This window comes from Panthera uncia, chromosome F1 (assembly GCF_023721935.1).
Source record: "Panthera uncia isolate 11264 chromosome F1, Puncia_PCG_1.0, whole genome shotgun sequence".
Taxonomy (NCBI): domain Eukaryota; kingdom Metazoa; phylum Chordata; class Mammalia; order Carnivora; family Felidae; genus Panthera; species Panthera uncia.
Genome location: NC_064813.1, coordinates 66,157,841 through 66,182,454, shown reverse-complemented (window position 1 = coordinate 66,182,454; position 24,614 = coordinate 66,157,841). Strand labels below are relative to the sequence as shown.

The following is a 24,614-nucleotide window of genomic DNA, read 5'->3' as shown; positions in this document are numbered from 1 at the left end:
AGATTGTGGTTGAGATAAGATTTCCATTAAAGAGTTAAATACCACAAAAGTATCTTTTTCAATAAAGATTTTACTTTTAAGTAATCTCTGCACCCAACATGGGGCTCGAACTCACAGCCCTGAGATCAAGAGTTGCATGCTCCACTGACTGAGCCAGACAGGCGCCACCCGCCCCCCCTCCCCCCCGCAATAAAAATATCTAAGAGGTAAAAGCCCAGGCATCAGTGAAGACATACCTTAGTAAGTATTAATATTGAGGGGTGCCTGCGTGGCTCAGTCGGTTATTCCGGCTTTGGCTCAGGTCATGATCTTATGGTTCGTGAGTTCGAGCCCCACGTCGGGCTCTGTACTGACAGCTCATAGCCTGGAGCCTGCTTTGGATTCTGTGTGTCCCTCTCTCTCTCTGCCCCTCCCATGCTAATGCTCTCTCTCTGTCTCTCTCTCAATAATAAACGTTAAAAAAAATTAAAAAAAAAAATAAGTATTAACACTGAAAAATTCATACACTGGATGGATAACTACTTCCTACTGAGACACAGAGCCAAGACAGAAGACAACAGTGGCCAAGAAGCTTGAGACATCAGAGGCCTCTCTTTACCGTTATTCTGCTGAATGCTCAATCTTGGACTAACAACTAGGGAAAGGAGTGGTTGCAGAGCACTTTTTATAAAGTCTTCTCTCTCAGTCATAAACGAACATTCATCGAGTCCAGTTTATACGCTTGCTTCTACGCTAGACATTGTGGAGGCAGGAGGAGAGAGAGAAAAATATTTTGAAAGTCTCTGCCCTTAAGGAGCTTATCGAAGGTCTTGAATGTCATCACGTGCACTTCAGATGGCGTTTGTGCCATCCATGCTGGAGCTCTGTCTTCAGTTTCCACGCTAGGTGGTAATGTTTCCCAAATTTCTTGGTCATCTTCCAGAAAGTCTTGATGAAGGCTTCAACTGTACCTCTGAGCATCAGGCTATCCTGAGAATCACCCTGCCTGGCCTCGCCGCCCTCAGGGTCAAAGAGGGACCCGGCACCTTCCTCCAAGCTCCTCCTTTGCTGGCATCCGGCGCTGCACAGGAGGCAGGAGGAGGTGGCACGGGGGTCAGGTCCCTGGAGATCATTACTGGCAGCACCGTACGGCGATTCCCGAGAAACTGAAACAACTGAGACAGAGGTGGCTTAGCTCACCTAGCTTCTGAGCCACTTTTCATTTCCTGAAAGTACTGGAGGCCGGCGGCCTATTCTTAGGATTTAACAGGAGACTGGAATGAAACTTCATTCAGGATGTTTTTCACTTTTCATTTGTAAAAGTCTGTCTGAATTCCCTTTTCATAAAAAGCAGAGATGGTCTTAATATTTCATATTTCAGGGGAAAAAAAATGTATCCCTGAGATACAGTTCCCTAGGGCTTGGTAGTCATGAGATCAGATCCTGGTATTTTGCTAAAAAAATGTTGGTCATAGGAGAGTAAGAGGATGAGAAATCTGGGGGGAAAAAACCCTACCTAATGATAGAAAGCAACCAAAATTAAGACTGGAAAATGATGATAGAAGCTTGTATGTAAGAGGCAGCAACCTGTTAAAGATGTTGAAACTGGCCTAACAGCAGAAATTGGGTGAGATTTGCAAACGTTATCTCCAACACTGCCAAAAATGTACTATTTCATAAGTGCCATGTGCAGCTGGGTGGCCGGGGGAGAGCAAGCTAACGCCCGGACAGAACAAGAATGTCCATTTCAAGGGAGAACAACATATCCACATTTCGAAACCTAAGGCGGAGTGCTGTGCACAGCTGTGCGTGGCGCAGTGTTAGGTACATCACCAAAGGTGCCCTGACTTTGAGTCCTGGCTCTGCTATAATTAAGACTTTTAAGATCTTGGCAAGTCAATGCACTTGAACGTTGGTCTGAGAAAGCACTCGAACTCACTCGGCTGATGCGAGTTTCAAAGTGAGGTAACGCAAGCAATTGAAAGGGTTTTTATAAACATTATGCTCTCATACGTAAATTGGCTCCTTAGGTTCATCATAAATTTTTAGACCTTAATTACTTAATAATGTCACTGATGCGTAGGCAACTATTCAAAATAAAAAGAAAAATGAAACAAGGGCAAGGACTTATGCCCACTTGGGAAGTGGAACTAATTTAGGGTCTCCAGCATTATTCCTAAGCATAAAGAAGTACCCCCAACTGGGAAGCACTGGTAGGACAGGCACCTCCCAGGCTGGTCGGCACCTGCAAGGTGGTAAAAGCTCCTGGAAAGTGAATCTTCTAATCCGCCGACTCTTCACCACACCTCCTTCAGGGTCACGGCCGCGCTCTGGATTCCATCGGTGAAACCCGATGTGCCCACGGCGACCGGGCGCCAGTGCAGCTCTGGACGGGGAGGGGAGGGCACCGCCGTCTGCTTGCCCCGCTTACTCTCGGCTTCGGCCACGCCACGGTGGGACTCCTCAGGACAGTGACTGCCTTGTCGCTGTCTCCACCACGCGACGCGTGGTTGCTCCCGTGTCATCAGCGGTCATTTCAGATCTGCCTGGAGGGTTGTGAGAACACTCTGCACTCCTTACAGGACAAGAGGGTCTATATGGATTTCAGTTCGAGACAATGTGATACTTCGTCAAAGAATACACACGGAGACTACCTATGATTTTACGTATCAGAGAGTTCCCATCGGTTCTCATGTCGATATAGCACGAAGCCAAATAATTAAGTACTTCAGAAGTGAACAGAATCGAAGTGGTAATTCCGCAACTGACAAACGACTGGGTAGAAACACTACTGAGTAACTCGTTACTCAGACCTCTGACAGCTTCAGAGATATGTTTAGAGCTTCCACACACATAAATGAAGCAGAAGTTATAAGTAAATCACCAAGAAAGCAACCAAATAAAATTGGACTTCAGCATAAATGTAAGGTGATTACTACAAGTATTCTTTTTCTTCAGCTAGAAAACTAGAGGTCTTCGTGGAAAAAAGAAGGCAGACCATCAGCAAGGAGGGAAACAAAAAAAGGGACTATCATAAATTGGGAAAATAATAAGGGAATTAAGAATTAAAAACAAACTTAGAAATGTGAGGGAAGCTTGAAATGGTTTTGACCGTAGAGTCTCTGGATTTTTCCTGGCCATTATTCTCTGAGCTTTTAAACATAAAGGCAGGTTTTGAGGAAACACCTTTGACAAAGACGACAAAAAGGGGGAAAGATGGTACTTCTACAGCAAAACCATAGGGTGACATCACGGGTAAGAATGTCAGAAAGTGGAGAAAACAAAAAAGGACACAACTGGATTTAAATGGATAAGAACCTGGAAATCTTTTCACTATATATAAAAATGGGTGGAAACCAAGCAGCTGTTCTGAAGTTGATTTGTCACAAGAGATCTTGGTGTCTACACAGGAGGAACTGAAACCTATCTAAGATAAAAAAGAAAGAGTAGGTTTTCAGATGTCTGGGTGTGAGGACGGAGTCAAATGGGCAGAGACGTCAGCAGAAAAAGAGACAATTCCCACTGATCGTGGTGTCTGTTGGGAAAAAGGTATCGCCAAGCAAAAACGAGAGCAATAATTCAACCTCACTACTTCATTGAAGCCCCGAGTACCTACCCTAGGCTAAAAAACGAGGGAATTTCCAAACGCAAATTAACAAAAGAACACAGTGAATGAAACCAACAGCTGCTTGGATAAAACATGTATTTCTTTAGTGTAAGTCCACTATGAAAACTTTCGAAACTTATTATAGTTACGAATTCTGGTCACACACTGTTGGGAGATCAGCACTAAAGACCCAAGTAAACCAGGGAATGGTTTGGGTGAGCAGATTGTCTGCTGTTTCCAATGCTAGAAATATCGTTGGGTAAGCCAGGGAAAAACAGATTAAGTGTGCTAGATTTGGAAGGATACCATGCTGAAAGCCAGTTTATAGATGATACACATTTATTTTAAAATCACATATTTAAAACTAGTTTCTAACATTTAAATCATTCCTTCCCACCAAAACAATGTATTATAAAATTTTAAGAAAGAAACTTATTTTATCATTTACAAGTTAAGACTATCGGGAGTGTTTGTCGAACAGTGACTGCATCAAAGCTGGCTTATCATAGAAAAGAATACCATAGTAAAAGAATATGAACCGGGGCGCCTGGGCGACTCAGTCAGTTGGGCGTCCGACTTCAGCTCAGGTCATGATCTTGCAGCTCGTGAGTTCGGGTCCTGACGTCGGGCTCTGTGCTGGCAGCTGGGAGCCTGGAGCCCGCTTCGGATTCTGTCTGTCTCTCTACCCCTCACCCACTCACACTCTGTCTCTCTTTCAAAAATAAATACACATTAACAACAACAACAAAAAGAATATGAACCAACTATTGGGAGCTTCTGATCAGGTTTTTTTTTTTTGTTCCCAGATTAAATTCTGAATCCTTTGCTATGGTTCACAGCTCACAGGAGTCCTGGAAGCTTCTACTGAATGAGCTGAATGCTGAGATAAAAGCTGGTTCCACGATAAAAACAGCTGTTTCCAATTGTGGGAAATACATTTACTGAAAGCAATACATTTCATCTGACTCACCAATTAAATGCACTACAAGAGAGAATGATTCAGAGCCTATGCTGGTGATTTTTAAGCTAAAAAGTCTGTTTTCCTCCCTCTAATTAGGCTATTTCTCGTAATGTCCAAAGCACATCATCCACTGAAATGGAATCCCACTGGAAACCCCAGAACTGCACTAACCACCATAATCAATTTTCGGATTTCATCTTCACACGTGTTCGCGCTTTACTTTTGGGGGTATCTTTATACATCATGCTAGAGACAATGTCCTACATCAGAAAATTCTGATCAATGCAGACACTCTCCAGTTAAAAAGAAAACAAAGCACAGTATACTTTTCTTCAACCATTACATTTTTACAGTAAATATACTTTTTCCAAACGAAAATAAAAATCAGCTCTAATTTACTCCTGGGGGGACAAAAAAGTTATTGAAACCTATAATAATTACGTGTGTATGCGTGTGTATACATTCTCTACTTTGTGAGCTCTAGGGGGAACCATCCCCCATTTTTGAAATCAGGTTGCAGACTGACCATGTACAGCCAGCCATGAGTTGAAAACGCTGAAAAACAGGGATAGAGTATGTGATTCTCTTTCTCATCAGGCCCATCTTAGGTCTACCGAATGTAGATACTGATGTAATTGGTTACCAGGACCTCGCGAGGCCAGAAAGGCCAGGCGAGGCTTAGGTGTGGAATCCCTATGATTTCACGTGCATCAGGTTGGTCTTAGACTATTGGTCTCTAACAGTTCCTACAGAAGAACACAGAAGAAGAATGAGCTAACTACCACACAAACATCATTTATAAAATGATGAGGGCTGTTACTCCTTTTAAAGCTTTATGCCACTTAATTTGTTTAGTCCAAATTTGCTCAAGTGATTATCAGTTTGCCCAGCTAGAACAAGGCAAGGTCAGCCACCTGGCTCCAGACCACACAGGAAGGAAGATCCTTCCTGCCTGTGCCCCTGATCTAATTTTATTTTCCTCATTCGCACATCAACATAATTCATAGATATGCCTGCTTTATGCCAGCAAACACGAAAAATCTACTCAATCCAAATCGTAAGAATCTGTTTTATTTTTTCTTTAGTTATTAGAGATAGGCTTCCCTCAAAAATTAGTACTGTTTAAAAAAAAAAAAACTAAACTAGTTGTTTTGCTGTAATGTTAAATTTATGGAAGATAGTACAAAGTGAGACTTCTCACACAGCCTTTAGCCAACTTCCCCTAACGTTAACTTAACGTCTTGTATTTTAACTATGATACATCTGCCAAAACTATGAAATTGACATTAATACGATTTTTTCCACATATGTCTTTTTCCTGGTCTAGGGGCCAATCACAATATCACATTGTATTCAGTTGCCATGTCTCAATCCTCTCTCATCTGTGACAGTTTCCTAATCTTTCCTTGTTTTCTCAGGTCCTCGACATTTCTGAGGTACACTGGTCACATATTTTGTACAATGTCTCTTTTTTTGGTTTTAGTGTTATTAGACCATGGTTGTGTTTTTTTTTTTTTTTTTTTTTTTTTTTTGGGACAGAGAGAGACAGAGCATGAACGGGGGAGGGGCAGAGAGAGAGGGAGACACAGAATCGGAAACAGGCTCCAGGCTCCGAGCCATCAGCCCAGAGCCTGACGTGGGGCTCGAACTCACGGACCGTGAGATCGTGACCTGGCTGAAGTCGGACACTTAACCGACTGCGCCACCCAGGCGCCCCCATGGTTGTGTTTTTTAAAAGAATACTGTGGTTATAAGTTTTGGAAAGAACACCACAGGAACAAAGTTCCCGGCTAATTACATCAGAGGCTACCTGTTATCGGCACGATTCATCAAGTTAAACTTGCACCCGGTTAAGGTGAGGTCAGTCTGCTCGTCTCCTTCACTGCAAAGTTGCTATTTTCCCCTTCCTGTCCTCTGTTACGTGGCATTAGGTCACTAAGTGCAGTCCATATTCAAGAAGAGGGGGAATTAAAGTCCACCTCCTTGAAGAGGCTGGTCTACATATACTATTTGTAATTCTTCTGTAAGGAAAATTTGTCCCTTTCCTCCACTGATTTAATTGATCATTCTTTTGTTTGTTTGCTTGTAGATAAGCTCTGTGCCATACATGGGGCTTGAAACTTGTGACCCCGAGATCAAACGTCGCATGCTCTTCCAAGTGAGACAGCCAGGCGCCCCACACGATCACTTAGTTACATCGACATGGAGTAATGGGTATTTGCCGTATCCTTACATTATAATCCAACGCTGTCACTATTAATTCTGTTGCTCACATTGTTCCTGCTTTGGCCACTGGGAAGCCTTTTCATGATAATAATGTCCACAAGGTAATTGGCAATTCTGTATTATATGGCACAGTAGGAAGTCCTATTTTGGGTATTGTAACAGGATACCAATTAATGTATAATGAATCTGTCTTTAAGTTATACATAGAAAAAAATACCAGCTGAAGGCCGAGGCCAAATTAAAATAACAAAGTTTAGTTATGCTCTTTGTACACTTCAAGAATAATTACAATGTGACGTCGAAACAATCACATACTGAGAAATGCAAATATCTCCTTGACAGGATGTGTAATTACGAGTACGAAATAAACCAGCTGGAATTACCACAAAATGTAAAGCTGCAAGAATCTTAACCGTCTACACTTCCTCACTTCCCGTTCGTTCCTGCACCCCCAGAAGTCGAACATCTACCTCCACAGAAACCACTGTGAGCTCACAGGTGATAACCGGCCAAAGGCAGCCTCTACTCCCAGCCTCTTCGAGTTGACCCCAGCAGCACCTGACATTCCTGTCCCCTTAGTAGTGTGGTGCGCCCAGCGAAACAGGACCACTTCTCACGGCTTCAACAATCACTTACCTACAACTCTCCTCTTCAGACAGACTGATTTCTCCTCTGAGCTACAGATGCATACATCCCACTGAACAGCATGAAACCCAAATCTGCCTTTTATCTCCAGCCATCTCTTCTGAGCGCCTCCTTTCACTTAATTACACCGCCGTCCAACCCATTACCGGAGGGGCATCCTGCAGACATTCTAAAATCTTCCCCTTTCCTCGCCTCTTTTTTAACGATTTATTTATTCATTCATTTATTTATTTTTGAGACAGAGGGAGACAGAACATGAGCAGGGGAGGGGCAGAGAGAGAGGGAGACACAGAATCCGCAGCAGGCTCCAGGCTCAGAGCTGTCAGCAAAGAGCCCGACGCGGGGCTCGAAATCACGGACTGTGGGATCGTGACCTGAGCCGAAGTCGGACGCTCAACTGACTGAGCCACCCAGGCGCCCTCTCCACCCCTCTTTTTAAAATCTACTTCTTCTGAATATGTTTTCTCCCCCATAAGATTCTGCTGGGGCAATTCCCAAACTAGTACACCTGATCTCTCCCCAGTACATGTACCACAGTGCTGTCAATTTAATCTCAGCAAATCATCCTGCTTTAAAACCTTTAACTTCCCATTGCCCACAGGGTAAACTCTAAACTCCCTGCAATCTTATATAATAAACAAGAGGCTTTATGATCTGTCTCCTGTCTTTCCAGTCTCATCCTGTGGGTTCCATATCAGACTGTAAACAGTTACCTAAGCACACTATCAGGTCACTAAGACCCTGAAAAGCTTCTTTCTCTGTAAGAATAGTCTTCATCCTTTATTCTTTGCACACTAAGCTAAAAACTAGGAGTCTTTCTAGCTCCTCCTAGGTGAGCCCCTCTCTTGTCTGCCCCCGAAACATGTTGTGAACATATCTTTAGGAGTTATCAGTCAGTATTTAAGATTTGTTTTTTTAATATTAAAAAAATAGTTTTAACATTTATTTTTGAGAGACAGGGCACGAACAGGGGAGGGGCAGAGTGAGAGCAGGAGGGAGAGGTAGACAGAATCCAAAGCAGGCTCCAGGCTCCGAGCTGTCAGCAGAGTCCGAGGTGGGGCTCAAACTCATGAACCATGAGATCATGACCTGAGCCAAAGTTGAATGCTTAACTGATTGAACCACCCAGACGCCCCATGTAAGATTTTTTTTTAAGAAACTTTTTTTTTTAAGTTTATTTATTTTGAAATAGAGAGAGAAAGAGCTTGCGTACGCGCATGTGTGGGAGGAGCAGGGAGAGAATCCCAAGCAGGCTCCATGCTGTCAGCACGGAGCCTGATCCGGGGTCGACCCCGAGACCTGTGAGATCATGACCTGAGCCTAAACCAAGTGTCAGATGCCCAACCAACCAAGCCAGCCAGGCACCACTGTTTAAGATTTTAGGTGATCTCTACACACAAAGTGGGGATCGAACCCACAACCCCGAGGTCGAGAGTAGCATGCTGTACCTACCGAGCAGCCAGGCGCCCCTGGAGCCATGGATAATTATTTGTAAACATGCCTATGTTCTCTGAGTAAGTGTAAATTCCTTCTGGCAGCAAATCACATCTTATTCATGATTTTATTCCCTGCTCCTGGCAAACAACAGACAATAACTGTGGAAGGGATAGCCATCATCATTAATACTTAAAATAAAAAAAAAAATACATAAAGCTGTGCCGAAACAAAGTTCTGACTTTCAAAGAGATTAAATTAGAAGATACCCCAGGCTTTAGTTAGTAATTTTTTCTTATAACTTTCCTTGACTAAAAATCGTTTTCTCAACTGGTTTTACGAACTAGGATACGTAACCAGTTTTCATGTCTACTTGAAAAAGTTCCTATTAGAAAATCAAGACATTTCTACCCACTTATCAAAAGAGTAATTGTGAAGAAGACGGAGAGGCTCCACGAATTTGCGGATTTGTGATACAATAAAGAATGTATCTGTTCTCTGTCTGATTCTTGGCTTCAAAAACCCTTAGACCTTCCTGAGTGATAGAAGGGTCTTTGTTATGCCAAAGAGCTGACTTAAGGTGGGCCCTGGGTAGCCTCAGGGTGGGGCTGCTCACTACAAAGACCAATCACAGGATTAGAGGGCTGAAATTTGGGGCCAGCCCTATCTACAGTGGGGGGGGGGGGGGAGTGGGTAGAGACAGGGTTCAAGCACACAGCCAGTGATTTAATTAATCATGCCTATGTAATCAGGCCCAATCAACACTCTAGACACAAAGGCCTGGCATTGCTCCCTGGTTGGTGAACACAGGGTGTGCCGGGAAGGCGACACACCCTGATCCCACGAACACCGGGCCAGGAGGCTGTGTGTCCTCCACCCTAGACCTTGTCCTGGGAATCTCTTCAATTCCTGATCTGCATTCTTTATGACAATAAAACTGTAATCCTACGCACAGTGGTTTCAGTAACTTCTGAGTTGTTCTACCGAATTATCAAAACTTGAGGGCTTGTGGGATTGTGGGAAGCCCCAAATTTGCAGCAGTCTAGACAAGAGTGTAGGTGGACTGGGGTCACGGAAACTCACTCTGGCACAGGAAGTGGGGGCAGTCTTTGAAGGACTTTGCCCTTAAAATTGCAGGGTCTTTCCTCAACTCCAGAAAACTAGTGTCAGAACGGTGACTTCAGAGATCTTAATGTTTTTGTTATTTTTTTTAAGAGGAAGGAGACAAATTCTTATTCTTAAGGCAGATACTTTCCCACGTTAGACCTGTACCTCCTGAGGACCCTGAAACCAGGCTCACATCCATCCTTTCACCCCACCTCCTGTAGCCGGTCTCCTGGGTGACTTTAGCGTTTGCGTAGCTAATACGTTCAACCACCCTGTCAGCTCGCTTCACTTCCACCTCCATTTCCCTACCTGTTACAAGCTCCTTCTCACAACTCTTAGATTAGAGGCCTCAAACTAAAATGTTCCTTGGAGACAGATACACTGCTTCAATATCTGAACTGAGCCAGATACGGCACACCACAAGGAAGTGGTGCGGACCGAGACGAATTGAATAGCGCCTGCCCCAAGGGGGGGGGGGGCCCACTACTGAGACACAGCCATTGATGTCATCCAGGAAATGGGGATTAACTTTTGCCAGATGTTCTGCTTTTTATTTTCCTTTCTCTCCTTTTTTTTTTTTTTTTAATTTTAATGTTTATTTTTGAGAGACAGAGCACGAGCAGGGGGAGGGGCAGAGAGGGAGACACAGAATCCAAAGCAGGTTCCAGGCTCTGAGCTGTCGGCACAGAGCCCGACGCAGGGCTCGAACCCACGAACTGTAATAAGATCATGACCTGAGCCGAAGTTGGACGCTTAACCGACCGAGCCACCCAGATGCCCCTGTTCTGGTTTTTCTTTTAAAGGAAAGCAGATTTCTGAACTTTGTGTGAAATCTCCAGAGTTTTAAGCCTTGGCAATTAATTTTTAAAAAACTGAAGAGATCACAAATGGTTACAGACAAACCAAAGCGTGATGGCTTTTAACCACTGCTTCTTTATTACTTTTTTATTTCAAGTTTTTATTTAAATTCTAGTTAGTTAGCATACACGGTAAATAACCAATACTTTAAATGGTGCGGTTCCTCAGGGCTGTCTGAGGCCCCGGATTCCGGGTCTATCCCCTCCTTCGGGGAACATCATCCATCACATTGTGGCAGATCAACAGACACATGAACGCAGCAACTGTTTTGTTCCAGTGAAGCAAACCAGCTCACACACAACTGGTGAGCAGAATACCAGGATGATATGGTCACTGAGCAGGCTCACACACGATCTCAACGGAGTGAGCCAGGGAGCACCGCTCCTCGTCAGAGCACCGGCCACAGATCACCCGACACGTGCTTTCCCCAGATCTTCCTGCAAAAGAGCCCAACGAGGACGAGAAACCAGAACCAGCCGTATCTAGCATCACTTCTTTGATCTGCCAGCGACATGCTTTTGTGTCCACGACTGAGCGGCTCTGACCCTTCTCTAATTCCCTTCTATCAAGTTACCTTCGTCTTTTCCTGAAAAGTTAAATGCTATGTTTACTGTAGTATTTCTTTCTTTATCAAACAATTTGTCTTTTTAACTGCTGCTGGCATTTTCTAGAATTATTATTTTTCTTGGTGCTCTGGGTACAAAGTTGCACACATTTTGAGAATCTGCTCCCGACTTTATCTTTTCTAGAAGCCCTTTTATTTTTGTAAGTGATATTGACAGTTTCTCAGAACCTCATAGTGAAACACCCCTATCTCCAGCCAAAACATCTTTATTGGGCTCAAGAATCAGATCTCCAACTGCCTGCTGTCTCCCCGCTTGAACGTTCTAAAGATGTTCTAAGACATTCCGAAGTTCACGTGTATTAAAAAAGCAAAGTGTGCTTCCCTATGTATGCCTCCTCCAGGTGGCACCACGCCGACCCCTGCAATGTCCCTGCAGGGGTCTGCCCGCACCACATGCCGCGCCTCCCCACCCCCCGGCCACCGCCAGACTGCCAACCTCCCTACAACCAGCTCTCTCCTCCACAAGTCAATGTTCACACACGAGCCAGAATGGTCCTTTAAAGAAGCAACTCTAAAATCAGTACTCCTCTGTCTCTTGCCTAAGCCCAGTATAAAACCTAAACTCTCTGAACACGGTCTGGCTGCTTTCTTCACCCCCAATTCTCGCACCGTCCTGTGTTCCCTGTCCTGCCACCGTGACCTGGCCACCAAGGTCTTCTAATATATTTAGGTATTAGATAGTAAAGAGTATCTCTAGATACTACTCTTTCTCAGCCCAGCATCTTCAAACGTGCTCTTTACTCAAACTTCAGCCTGAGAAGCGGCGGCTTCTCATCCTTCAAGCTTCAACTTTTCATCCTTAGGCCGTAACCAATAACTTTACCTAAACAGGCGCCCCCCTCCCGGTAACGACCCATCCTGACACTGTAATATTAACTTGACAGCATTTCCCCCCCATTATGCCTTTCCTTGTGAGCTTACCACTCTACTATTGGTCTTGTGTCACTAGGGCTGAAAGTTCACGGGGCCTGACCTCATGTCTTGACGCCAGTGACTGGAAGAGTGCCACACGTTCTAGACTTTAACAACTAAGTGAGGGAGTCAGTGAGTGAGTACAATTGTCTCCCCAACTAACTGCTGCTCGGCCTTCAGGTAACAAACAGTTTAGAGTCACCTTGTCAGGGACGGCTCGCTGAGTCAGGCCCCCTTCCACACTCCGTGTTTTTTCTTTTTCTTGCTTGAACGCTCTGATCACATCTCTAACGACATTTAACATGTACATTTTTGTTCATCGCCTATCTCCTCCTCTGTAAGTCCCATGAGAACAATGTATTTGTGTGCCTTACTCCTCACAAGAGCCCACAAAGTAGAGTGCCTGACAAACTGATACTCAGTGACTTATTCGTCAAAAATTTGCTGAATGAACCTAATTAAAACTTAGGAATTTTTCTTCTCTCTATTACATCGTTAGAAACTAAAGAATGCTCAGTTTCTCAACAAAAATGGCTCGTTCAAAATTTCGTGAATAATAACATCATAAGCAAAAACACATTAGAGGGGTTTATCATTTCCTGTAATGCCTAAGTTTTTAATCTTTTGGGGAATGATTTTACCAATTAACATCTGCGCACTTACAATGTGCAAATCACTTCAATACTCACATTATAATCTCATTTACTTCTCACGATAACCCTATTATTACCATTTTATAGGAAGAGGTATGGAGGCTTAGAGAATTGACTTGGAGAATGTGATGCAATTTATAGATTTTTCCCCGGAAAAGTACGCACAAGCACACATACACATGATTGTACTTATAACTCTATAGAGGTTCCGCGGACTTCCTAGAGTTACCTACAACCAAACCCCCAGAGTTGAGATCTCTGATAAAGACCTTCTGACTCACACATGCCTTCTTTCTACATGAATGGGCAATGCTTCCACTTTCTTGTTTCCTATCTTTGTTTCAGTTCTTACGAGCTTTGCAGGTGTTTCAAATGTATCACGCAGATTTGTTTTATGTCATTTCATATGCGACTGAAGCAGCTTTTATGAGGACACCTAGAGATCACTCTGCAGGATGAAGTCCCTTGTACGACGTTGATAATTTTGAAAGCCTAGATTTTTATTATGAGACACACTGGGTTGACATTTCTTCCTGTAACGTAAACTCACTTATAATTATTAGATTAGAATATATTAAAAGTCCTGCACAGCTGCCAACAACACCCATGGGCCATTTCTCCCTAAAGAAACTGTAACCGCCTTTTTGTGTAAGAAAGAAGAATCATTTTTCCTGGTTTCCAAAACTTGAATGTTGTTTGTTTTTGTAACGGTACCTCTTCTCAAAATTCAGAATTAATGCAAAGACAGGCCTTATCTTACTTCTCACATGTACCAAAAACAAGAACGCTGAAGACACCATGCCACATCTATTTATACAAACCAAACCGTTAAGAGTTCACATACACGCATCAGGCAACCTGAGGGCCAAGTCCTCTCCTTTCCCAACACAAACAACAGGCAGCAAAGGAGCCCTCCTTACCTGTCGCGGTCTGCACTGCCCTCTCGCCGGAAGGCAGTGGCTCCTTCCTGTGAGGCCGAGTGAGCGAAGTGTCCTGTGCAGAAAACAGTCCAGGACTGTCAGCTAGTCTCTTCCGGCCGCTGGAGTTCGGGTTGGGGACTCGGCAGCTGCCTATTGCACTCGTGAAAAGGTTTGTATGCTCATCGCTGCTGGCCGGGTCAGAGCTGGGAGTGAACCCTCCCAGGGATAAGCTCGGAGAACTCTCTGAACAGTCGATCTGTAAAGGTGTTTGCAATCCCAAAGCCAGTGGACTAGATTCTGAAGGCTCTCGGTGGACCCACTGTTCTTCTCGATTTATTAAGCTTTTCGAAGGAGAGAGATGAGGGCAGGACATATGACATCGGTGCTTTTCCTTATGCTTGTATCGCTCTCCAACAGTCTCCTTCCCAAATCGATAGCGTTTCAGGGACTCCAAAACAGATCTGGAAGAGCCGGCGTCCATGGAAACCTGGGGTTGCTCAGAAGAGCGGTGTTCTCTGTGCTTGTGACGGTGCCTATGTTTGTGCTCGACCATCCAACCATAGGCCATCTCGGGAGGGACGCTAGGGTAGGTGCTCATGGAAAGGAGAGGAGTCCTGCTGGTTGTGAGAAAGGCCTCCTGTCGCAGTAGCTTATGCTTTTTCTTATGGTATTTGGTGGGGTTGAGAAGTAAGTGACCAGCATGCATGTAGGAAGGAGGTGGAAGCGGAGGAGTGAAAGAAGGAGACGGAGGAGGGTAGAGAGTGGGGGGGTACCTTCCATAGTAACCTAGTCCCAGGGGAGTGGCTGTAAGGGGTGACGGAGAGTAAGGCATGCCGTAGGACGGATAGAATCCTGTACCGGAAAGAGGAAAACTAAGGCTGTGCATGAACGGCATTTCGGCCATTGCCTCCCTCATCTTAGGGGGTCTCCCTCTCTTCTTTTTTAAGTCAGGTTTTCGAATGTAGTGCAAAGGGTCCAAGGGGAAAGAAGGATGTGTATAGAAGCTATTAAAGTTGATGCGAAAAATAGTGGGGAGCAGGTCTCGGGGGATAAAATGATGACTTCGATGGGTGATTCGAATTTCACTCAGTCGACTTATCAGTTCCTCCAGATCTGCAATAAAGTCTGGATCCTGTCTGCTTCGGAGCTGGGGGTATTTCTTTTTCCGTTTTCGTTTCTGCCTCTTCGTCTTGTCATAGCTGAGGTAATCGTGATTCCTGCGCTTACATTTGTGTTTATGTTTTTCTTTAAGACTGCTCAGGACTGTAGAGGTTTCAGGGGGAATCAGAGAGACATGTTCAAAAGAATGCCGCCTCTTTTTCTGTCCACAAAACTTCTCTGCTCTGTCCGAAGTGCTGTTATTATCGGTTCCGATTCCACTATCGCTGGGAATGGTCTCGTCGCTGTGAGACTCACTAATGGGAGAAGGAGTGGCCTCTTTCAGGGAGGTGAGTTCACTTAAGTGGGAAGGAGAATTCGGCAACAAAGTAGGGGGAGACAGTCGCCTCCTCCCCTTTGAGGCCTTCTTCATTGCAAGCGTCTGGATCATACTGCCCTGTCTGGAGTGTAAATGCAGATACGGCACTGAACTGGGTTCCACGAAGCCCGCGTCACTGCTCACAGGGCTCTGACCCCCACTAGTCCCAGAAGACTGGGAGCACACAGGTGACGGGAGAATCTCTGAACCACTAGCAGAGGAGGGCAGCAAAGGGGGAAGGATCTGTCCTAATGCCGAGCCAGCTGCCTGCTGAGCAGTTTGCTCAAGGACAGCAAGGCTGGTAGGGCTACCAGAAAGAATGCCGTTTAAGACAGTTTTTGGTTTTCGACCCCTTCTCTTTCCTATGTAAATGGTTCCTTTCTTGCTGACGTTTATCTGCTGGCCCAATTTAGAGCCAAACGTGGCGGCAAGACTGGACACTGTATTATGGAGTTTGGATTGCACTTTCCCTTTATTACTTGATTCTACGGAACTTGAAAGAATCTGATTCAGCAGTTTCTTCCTCTTCAAAGTCTTCATTTTATTTATTTTGCGGATAATTGTTTTCATTAGCTGTCCATTGTTTCTCTTGGTAATTTTTTTATCTGGATCCATCTCTAGGTCACTCATGCTGCAGACAGCGGGCCTATGCCTGTCGTCCAGATCGTCTGGGTCCTGAAGCTGATCCTCACTCTCAAAGAAATCACTGCTGCTCCGATGGTTATCACTTTCAGACTCCAGCTTGCTCGGACTCTCGGTGGCAACAAACGGAGCCACGGAGAGTACAGGTGGCTTCATCTTGACCGGTGACCTCATCTGCCTCTTTGGTCTGCCTCTCTTTTTCGGAAAAGGAGACACAGAAAGACTTTGCTTGAAGGAAGGAATTTCGATTTCTGGCTGTAAAATCGGGGGTTCCTGTTCTTCCTTAGACTGCAAAGAAAACACTTTAGAGGCAGGGATTTTTAAAGTCCTTTTAGGTGGCCCTTCCAGTTGAGGCATCTCCTTAGCTTTAGGTCTTCCCCTCTTGGGCTTATAAATGTCAGACAAAAGGTCACTAGAGACACACATACTGGAGGAGAGCTTGTGAGTAGCAAAAGCCTTGTGAGCGGGTTTTTCACTATCAGTTAGGAGAGCAAGAGACGGGGCCGTGGACTTGCTCAGCTTTGGCAATCGGCGTTTCAGGAAGTCATGATCTACAAACGAAGATGGTCCGATGTTTTTCATAAACTTGGCTGGCTCAGAATTACTACCTGATAGGGAGCTACACGCAACATTCTTAAAGAGCTCTGATCTTTCTAACTCTAGCCCTTTGGGAGACCGGCATGTGCTTCTCGCCACCACTTTAGTCCACCGAGGTTTCCTTCCTTTCCGTTTTTTCAATGGTTTCGACTGCAAACTCGTGCCTAGGCTTTCAGCCACTTGGCAGTGTTTGTCCGACGCACCTACTGCACCAAGTTTTAGAAAGGGCTTGTTACTAAATAAACTAGTGAAGTTAACAACCGAAGGGGTAATTGCGTGAATACTGGAGTCGGAAGTCAAACTTGGCTTTTTTCCCAGGGAAGAGCTTATTCTTGGAATATCTAGATGCGCGGTTTTTGAATCAGTTAGCTCTTTATCAATCCCTTTACATTCGATGTTCATGCTGTGACCCACGGACCTATGACCAATGTTCAAGTGGGTACTTTCAGGAGTAAACTGGTTCTTTCCAACAGATTCAGAAATTTCTTCCATTAATTCTGTGGTAGGACTTAAAAGCAATGGATTAGGGGCCAGCTGTGAAGTTTCAGGGGGACTTCTGGTTAGAGGGTTGACAGATACGGTGGGCGATGGGGAGGGGAGACTGCTCTCTCCTACTGCACTGAACGGGGATTTTGCTGTGGATGCGTCTGAAGCAGCTCCCATTTGAAAGTCCGGAGAAGTGCAGTACACGGGAGGTTGCTTTTCATGCTTTGAGGTTTCATAAGGCCCCCTGTCACTGGATGAGAAACTGTCTTGCTGAATGCATGTTCCTTCGCTGAACATTTCTTTCTCCAAATTGATGATTTCTTTTCGAACTGAGAACTTTTCCAATATGCTTTCTTTACTCTGCCGTATAACATTCTTCTCAAAAGTTTTGCTGGTGGTGCTGTCTTTCAGGGATTCAGAAAGTTCCTGACTTTCATGACTACTGATGTTTGTACTACAAGAAGCCTTAAGTGGTTCCTGAGTGGGGAGCAGTGCTTCGGCTTTAAGGTTTATGGCATCTTTACTGACCAGGCCTGCCATAGAGCAACTCACCAGTCTCTTTCCCATGTCCTTGTTAACTAATCCCATTGCTGAATTTGCTACAATCTTCTTTGCACAGTCCTTGGCCACTAGGCCGACAGTAGAACTCAATTTCTTTCCCAAGTCTTTATTAACCAGCCCAACCACAGTGCCAAGTCCTAACTTCTTTCCAGAGTCCTTGTTCACTAACCCTGGAACAATCCCAATTCCTAGCTTCTTTCCTGAATCCTTGCTCAGCAGTCCTACTGTAGTGACAGTTCCTGGCTTTCTGCCTAAGTCTTTATTAATGAACACCGCCGTAGTGCCCGTTCCTAGTTTTTTCACAGAGTCCTTATTGACCAATCCTACCGTTGCATTAAACACTGGCTTTTTCCCAGGATCTTTAGTTACCAATCCAACTGCTGTGCTGATGGCTGGTTTTTTTATTAAGTCCTTATGTAGTATTCCAGCTACAGAGCCAACGCCTGCTTTCCGGATCAAATCTTTGCTAACCAATCCCGCAGCAGTGCCAGTTCCCAACTTCTTCGGTTTAGTCTTGGAAGACTTAGAGGGAGGGCAAGTTGCGATGAGCTGTGCCAACTTCTCTGTTACACTCGTTCCTCCATTAAGTAATGCTCGGTCCTTTAAATCAGGCTCCCGGCTCCCAACAAGGGTAGATGATGTTGCATTAATGTAATCTGTCATTTCTGAGTGTACTGGAGACAGCTTCTTCGACAAAGGACTGTTTTCTCCCTGTGAATGAAGACGGATGCCTTCTTCGGATTGGCATTCAATGGCTGCAACATCACCTGCTTTCTTGTACAACTTTGAAGGGTCCTAAAATTTGAACAAGAAACAGGTTTCAGAGAGAGTAAACCTTGTATCACACTTCGGTTTAGCATTAAAACTGAACAACCTGACTGATCACATATCAGATAAAACATAGGCAAGAGTGCTTTATTTAAAAAGGTTTATTTAAAAACCTAACTAATGTTAAACACCATGTCACCATACAGGAGTTCCTCTGCTGCTGTATCAGAGGCTAGCAAAACGTTACCTGTGCTGACTCTCAACCACACACACTTATATATTACTCAACATTTAAAAATAACCTGATTTTTTTTGACATTGTTTGAAAATGGCAAATTAGCAATCTACTCTTACCTTACTTTAGACTGAACATTTGCATACAAACATCCTATTTTTAAAAAGACAAGTATTGTTAGTTACAATAACCAATGGCACTCTTTTATTTTTATTTTTATTTATTTATTTATTTATTTATTTATTTATTTATTTATTTTTGAGACAGAGAGAGACAGAGCATGAACGGGGGAGGGGCAGAGAGAGAGGGAGACACAGAATCGGAAACAGGCTCCAGGCTCCGAGCCGTCAGCCCAGAGCCTGACGCGGGGCTCGAACTCACGGACCGCGAGATCGTGACCTGGCTGAAGTCGGACGCCTAACCGACTGCGCCACCCAGGCGCCCCAAACACTCTTTTAAAATAATAGTTCACTGGGGCGCCTGGGTGGCTCAGTCGGTTAGCTACCTGACTTTGGCTCAGGTCATGATCTCCCGGTTCGTGAGTTTAAGCCCTGCATGGGCCTCCCTGCTTTCAGCGCAGAGCCCGCTTTGGATCCTCTGTCTCACCCTCTCTTTGCTCCTCCCCCGCACGCATTCTCTCTCAAAAATAAATACACGTTAAAAAATATATATTTAAAAATAAAATAAAATAATTGTTCACTGCCTACCTCCTTCATTGATAGCAAAGATTTCAAACCAGTGCTGTACAACCCCTAACCTACTTCCACTCCTTTAACTCATTCTCAATTATAGTTTATTTTTATTTTTTCAATGTTTGTTTATTTTTAAGAGAAAGAGCGCAAGTAGGGGAGGGGCAGAGAGAGAAGGAGACACAGAATCCGAACCAGGCTCCAGGCTCTGAGCTGTCAGCACAGAATCTGATGCAGGGCTTGAACCCATGAACCGAGCCCAAGTTGGATGCTTAACCGACTGAGCCACCCAGGTGCCCCTCAGTTATAGTTTTGAAAGAACAATCAAGTTCTCTCTTAATGTGAGAGGAATAAAAAAGACAGTAGAATACATTCACATTTTCTATACAATGCACTTTTACATAACTTTAGGGGGCATCTGGGTGGCTCAGTTGGTTGAGCATCTGACTCTTGATTTTCGTTCAGGTCATGATCATGACTTCGAGCCCCACGTCAGGCTCTGTGCTGACAGTGAAGAACCTGCTTGGGATTCTCTCTCTCTCTCCTTCGCTGTCTGCCCCTTCTGTGCTCATGCTTTCTTCCTCTATCTCTCTCTCAAAATAAATAAATAACTTGAATAAAAAGATTTGTATCACATTTTGGAGTTGGAAGTAACTTTTAAGTCATTAACATAAATTGTTACCCAATTCATGAGTTCTCACCATATACTTCACAAGTGAATTAATTACTTCACACAACAATCTGTTTTACTTTTGGATAACAATTAAAGAGTTCTTTTTTTTTAGAAAAGCAAAGCTGGAGGCATCTTGATTCCGGACTTTAAGCTACATTACAAAGCTGTAGTGATCAAGACAGTATGGTACTTGCACAAAAACAGACACATAGATCAACGGAACAGAAAAGAAAACCCAGAAATGGAACCACAACTATATAGTCAACTAATCTTCAACAAAGCAGGAAAGAATAACCAATGGAAAAAAAGACAGTCTCTTCAGCAAATGGTGTCGGAAAAAACTGGACAGCAACATGCAGAAGAATGAACCTGGACCACTTTCTTAGACCGCACACAAAAGGAAATTCAAAATGGATGAAAGACCTAACCACGAGACAGGAAACCATCAACATCCTAGAAGAACACAGGCAGCAACCTCTTTGAACTCCGCCGCAGCAACTTCTTACTAGACACGTCACTGGAGGCAAGGGAAACAAAGGCAAAAATGAACTATTGGGACCTCATCAAGATAAAAGCCTTCTGCACAGCAAAGGAAACAATCAACCAAACTAAAAGGCAGCCTACAGAATGGGAAAAGATATTTGCAAATGACATATGTGATAAAGGGTTAGTATCCAAAATCTAGAAGAACTTCTCAAACTCAACACCCAAAAAACAAATAATCCAATTAAGAAATGGGCAGAAGACATGAATAGACACTTTTCCAAAGAAGACAGCCAGATGGCTAACATGCATGAAAAGATGCTCCACATCACTCATCAGGGAAATACAAATCAAAACCACAAGGAGATACCACCTCGCACTTGTCAGAATGGCTAACATTAACAACTCAGGCAACAACAGATGTTGGGAGAGGATGCAGAGAAAAGGGAAACACTCATACACCGTTGATGGATGTACAAACTGGTGTGGCCACTCTGGAAAACAGTCTGCAGGCTCCTCAAAACATTAAAAATAGAACTACCCTACAACCCAGCAATTACACTACTAGGTATTTATCCAAAGGATACAAAAGTACAGATTTGAAGGGGTACACATGCTCCCCAATGTTTATAGCAGCATTATGAACAACAGTCAAATTATGGAAAGAGTCCAATTGTCCAATGACTGATGAATGGATAAAGAGGTGGTATTTGTATGTATGTGTCTATATATTAAAATATATGCATATATAAACTTATAAATATATACATACAATGGAATATTACTCAGCCATCAAAAAGAATAAAAGACTAGAATCTTGGGGTGCCTGGGTGGCTCAGCCAGTTAAACGTCTGACTCGTGATCTTAGCTCAGGTCTCGATCTCAGGGCCATGACTAAGCTGTGTGTGTACTTAAAAAATAATAGTAACTGAATCTTGCCATTTGCAATGATGTGGATGGACTAGAGTGTATTATGTACGCTAAGCAAAGCAAGTCAGTCAAAGACAAATACCATATGATTTCTTTCATATGTAGTATTTAGGAAACAAAACAGATGAACATATGGGAAGGGGGAGAAAAACAGAGAGAAAGATAACAGACTCTTAATGATAGAAAACAAACTGAGGGTTACAGACTGAGGGAGGGGGGTGGGAGGATGGGATAGATGGGTGAGGGCACATTAAGAGGAACACTGGGTGTTGTATGTAAGTGATGAATCACTGAATTCTACTCCTGAAACCAATATTACACAATATGTTAATTAACTAGAATTTAAATAAAAATTTTGGGGGAAAGAAGTTTAAAGAAATAAAAAAGATTTATCTAAATCAAAAATATGAACTTCATTTGACACTGTCAGGGAAAACAAATAATTTCTCTCCCATGTTTCAACATAGATTTTCTTGAACAACTGAAGTATAATTGACGTAAAGAGTTCTTTTTAACCATGAAATAAAAATGAAAGACTTGAACAAATGGAAATACATACTGTGTTTGTGGATAGAAGACATAAGATGACAATTTTCCCAAAACAAATTTATAAATTTAATGCTATCCCAATAAAAATACCACCAAAATTTCATTCAGGAGTAAGAAAAAATATAAAATTCTTTCGAAAAATTAGACAAGCAAGAATAACTAGCAAAATCTTAAAAAGAAGAAAAGCAAGGGTACAACTGTACCAAATGTTAAATTATTTTTTAAAGCTTCTATCGTTAAACAGTACAGAACTTACACACGAAAAGACCGAAGAACCAATGGAAGAGGGCGAACAACAAAAAACAAATTCAAGCATACCCAGACATGTACCGTATGTAAAATGGTGTAATTTCTATAGAAGGGAAATGGGTAATGACTAGAATACCATATGCATTTAACTACAGGAACCCCACCAGTAGGAGATCAAATCCCTACTGGATTAGATTTTTGCCAAGATACGCTGGCAAAAATATAACAGCTGCAGAAAACTATAAAATGTACCACTACTTTTTAAGAAGATTTTAAGTAATGTCTATATCCAACGTGGGGCTCAAACTCACAACTCTAAGGTCAACAGTTATACTTGACTGAGCCGGCCAGGCACCCCCTACCACCATTTTAATAGCAAAACCCTAAAATAATTATCTACAGGAGAGTGGCTGATTAAACCAAAGGAATGTGTATAAGAGAGTACTATGAAACTGCAAAAAAAAAAAAAAAAAAAAAAAAAAAAAAAGCCCCAAAAAACAAGACCCCAAAAAAGGAGAGACCAACCAACTGCTGTGTGATCCTCTTTAAGAATACAATGTTAAATGAAGAAAAGAATTAGAACAGTGGCTATAAATATACCACTTTACATATAAAGAGGAATATGAATATATACACGTATCTGATCACATTAAACATGGAAGGAAAAAACTGAAAGATTAATAAAAACGGTGACCTACAAGGGGAGGAAAGAGGCCTAGATGTCAGACTTTCCTGCATCTACTTACGGTTCTGACTTTGCAATTAAGTACTTTAAGTATTTAAGAAACAAAATTATATCATATAGAAAAATATTCCAAATCTTTAAATATTGAAAACAATGTAAACAAATATATCTATCAAATTAAGTACATAGCTACATGGAAGACGATTATTTTGAATTACTTTAAAACAGTCTTTGGACAATACATTTTAAAGACAAAATGATATCCACAAGAAATCTTAAATTCCATCCAGTGAGACTGATATTAGTGGTAATATTGGTATAATTACTTTGAACCTAGATAGATGGATAATTGATAGATACATAGATCAAATAAGTTACTATGTGAATGTCATTAGGAACTAAAAAAATTTTTTTTTAACGTTTATTTATTTTTGAGACAGAGAGAGACAGAGCATGAACGGGGAGGGTCAGAGAGAGGGAGACACAGAATCTGAAACAGGCTCCAGGCTCTGAGCTGTCAGCACAGAGCCCGACGCGGGGCTCGAACTCACGGACCGCGAGATCATGACCTGAGCCGAAGTCGGCCGCTTAACCGACTGAGCCACCCAGGCGCCCCTAGGAACCAAATTTTTGTAAGAAAAAAAAGGAGACACAATATAAAACCAAAGAGATTAAAACCCCTATAATTTCAAGTTGAAATATTAGAAACGTACAAAGTCTTTAACACACACCCACACTTTCCCCCCTTATCTCTATCAAACTGCCTAAATACAATGAAAATCCAGTAGCAATGAACACCTCTAATACCCAGGACTGTGGTCTCTACCTATCACTTCCCAGTAAAAGGGGAGGAACCAGGGTTCCCTGAAGAACAGACTACATCCAAGTATTAGATAGGAAATGTAGCACAAGAGGATCCTAGTGATGGATGTAAATAGATCTCTTAACTTATACTGGTCACTCTACTCTTTAATTTGAAATTTACCATAATGAAATGTGTTTATTAAAATAAGTTCTTCCTGGGGCGCCTGGGTGGCTCAGTCGGTTAAGCGTCCGACTTCAGCTCAGGTCATGATCTCACGGTCCATGGGTTCGAGCCCCGCGTCGGGCTCTGTGCTGACCGCTCAGAGCCTGGAGCCTGTTTCAGATTCTGTGTCTCCCTCTCTCTCTGTCCCTCCCCTGTTCATGCTCTCACTCTGTCTCAAAAATAAATAAACGTTTAAAAAAAAAAAAAAAAGTTCTTCCTAAGGGGCGCCTGGGTGGCTCAGTCTGTTGAACATCTGACTTCAGCTCAGGTCATGATCTTGCGGTCCGTGGGTTTGAGCCCTGTGTCGGGCTCTGTGCTGACAGCTCGGAGCCTGGAGCCTGCTTTGGATCCTGAATCCCTCTCTCTGCCCCTCCTCCGCTCATGCTCTGTGTCTCTCTCCCTCAAAAATAAATCAACATTAAAAAAAAAAAAAATTAAAGTAAGTTCTTCCTAAGAGTGATGTAATATCTGCCTTTCTGCAACTATCACTTACTGGTCTGAGTCTCACCTTCTCAAATCACACAGAATAAGTCTAATTGCTCTGCTTTCCTGCAGCTTTTCACCCATGTGATCTCAACCACACAGTCAACCTTCTGCCCCAAATGGTTTCACTTCTTTCTGGTCATTTTCTGACGG

General features: G+C 43.2%; 2 protein-coding genes across 7 annotated transcripts in view; one reads left to right on the top strand and one right to left on the bottom strand.

The window, feature by feature from the left end:
• DAP3 (death associated protein 3) overlaps window positions 1-24,614 on the top strand; it is a 320,245-nt gene that overhangs the window by 205,202 nt on the left and 90,429 nt on the right. The gene's annotated exons all lie outside the window — the stretch shown is intronic.
• Window positions 1-24,614, bottom strand: part of ASH1L (ASH1 like histone lysine methyltransferase) — a 192,900-nt gene that overhangs the window by 110,355 nt on the left and 57,931 nt on the right. For all 6 annotated transcript variants that reach the window (XM_049634839.1, XM_049634836.1, XM_049634841.1 and 3 more), the window contains exon 3: window positions 13,928-18,485. In XM_049634839.1, coding sequence (XP_049490796.1) covers window positions 13,928-18,485 — 4,558 coding nt within the window. The remainder of the gene's footprint in view (window positions 1-13,927; window positions 18,486-24,614) is intronic.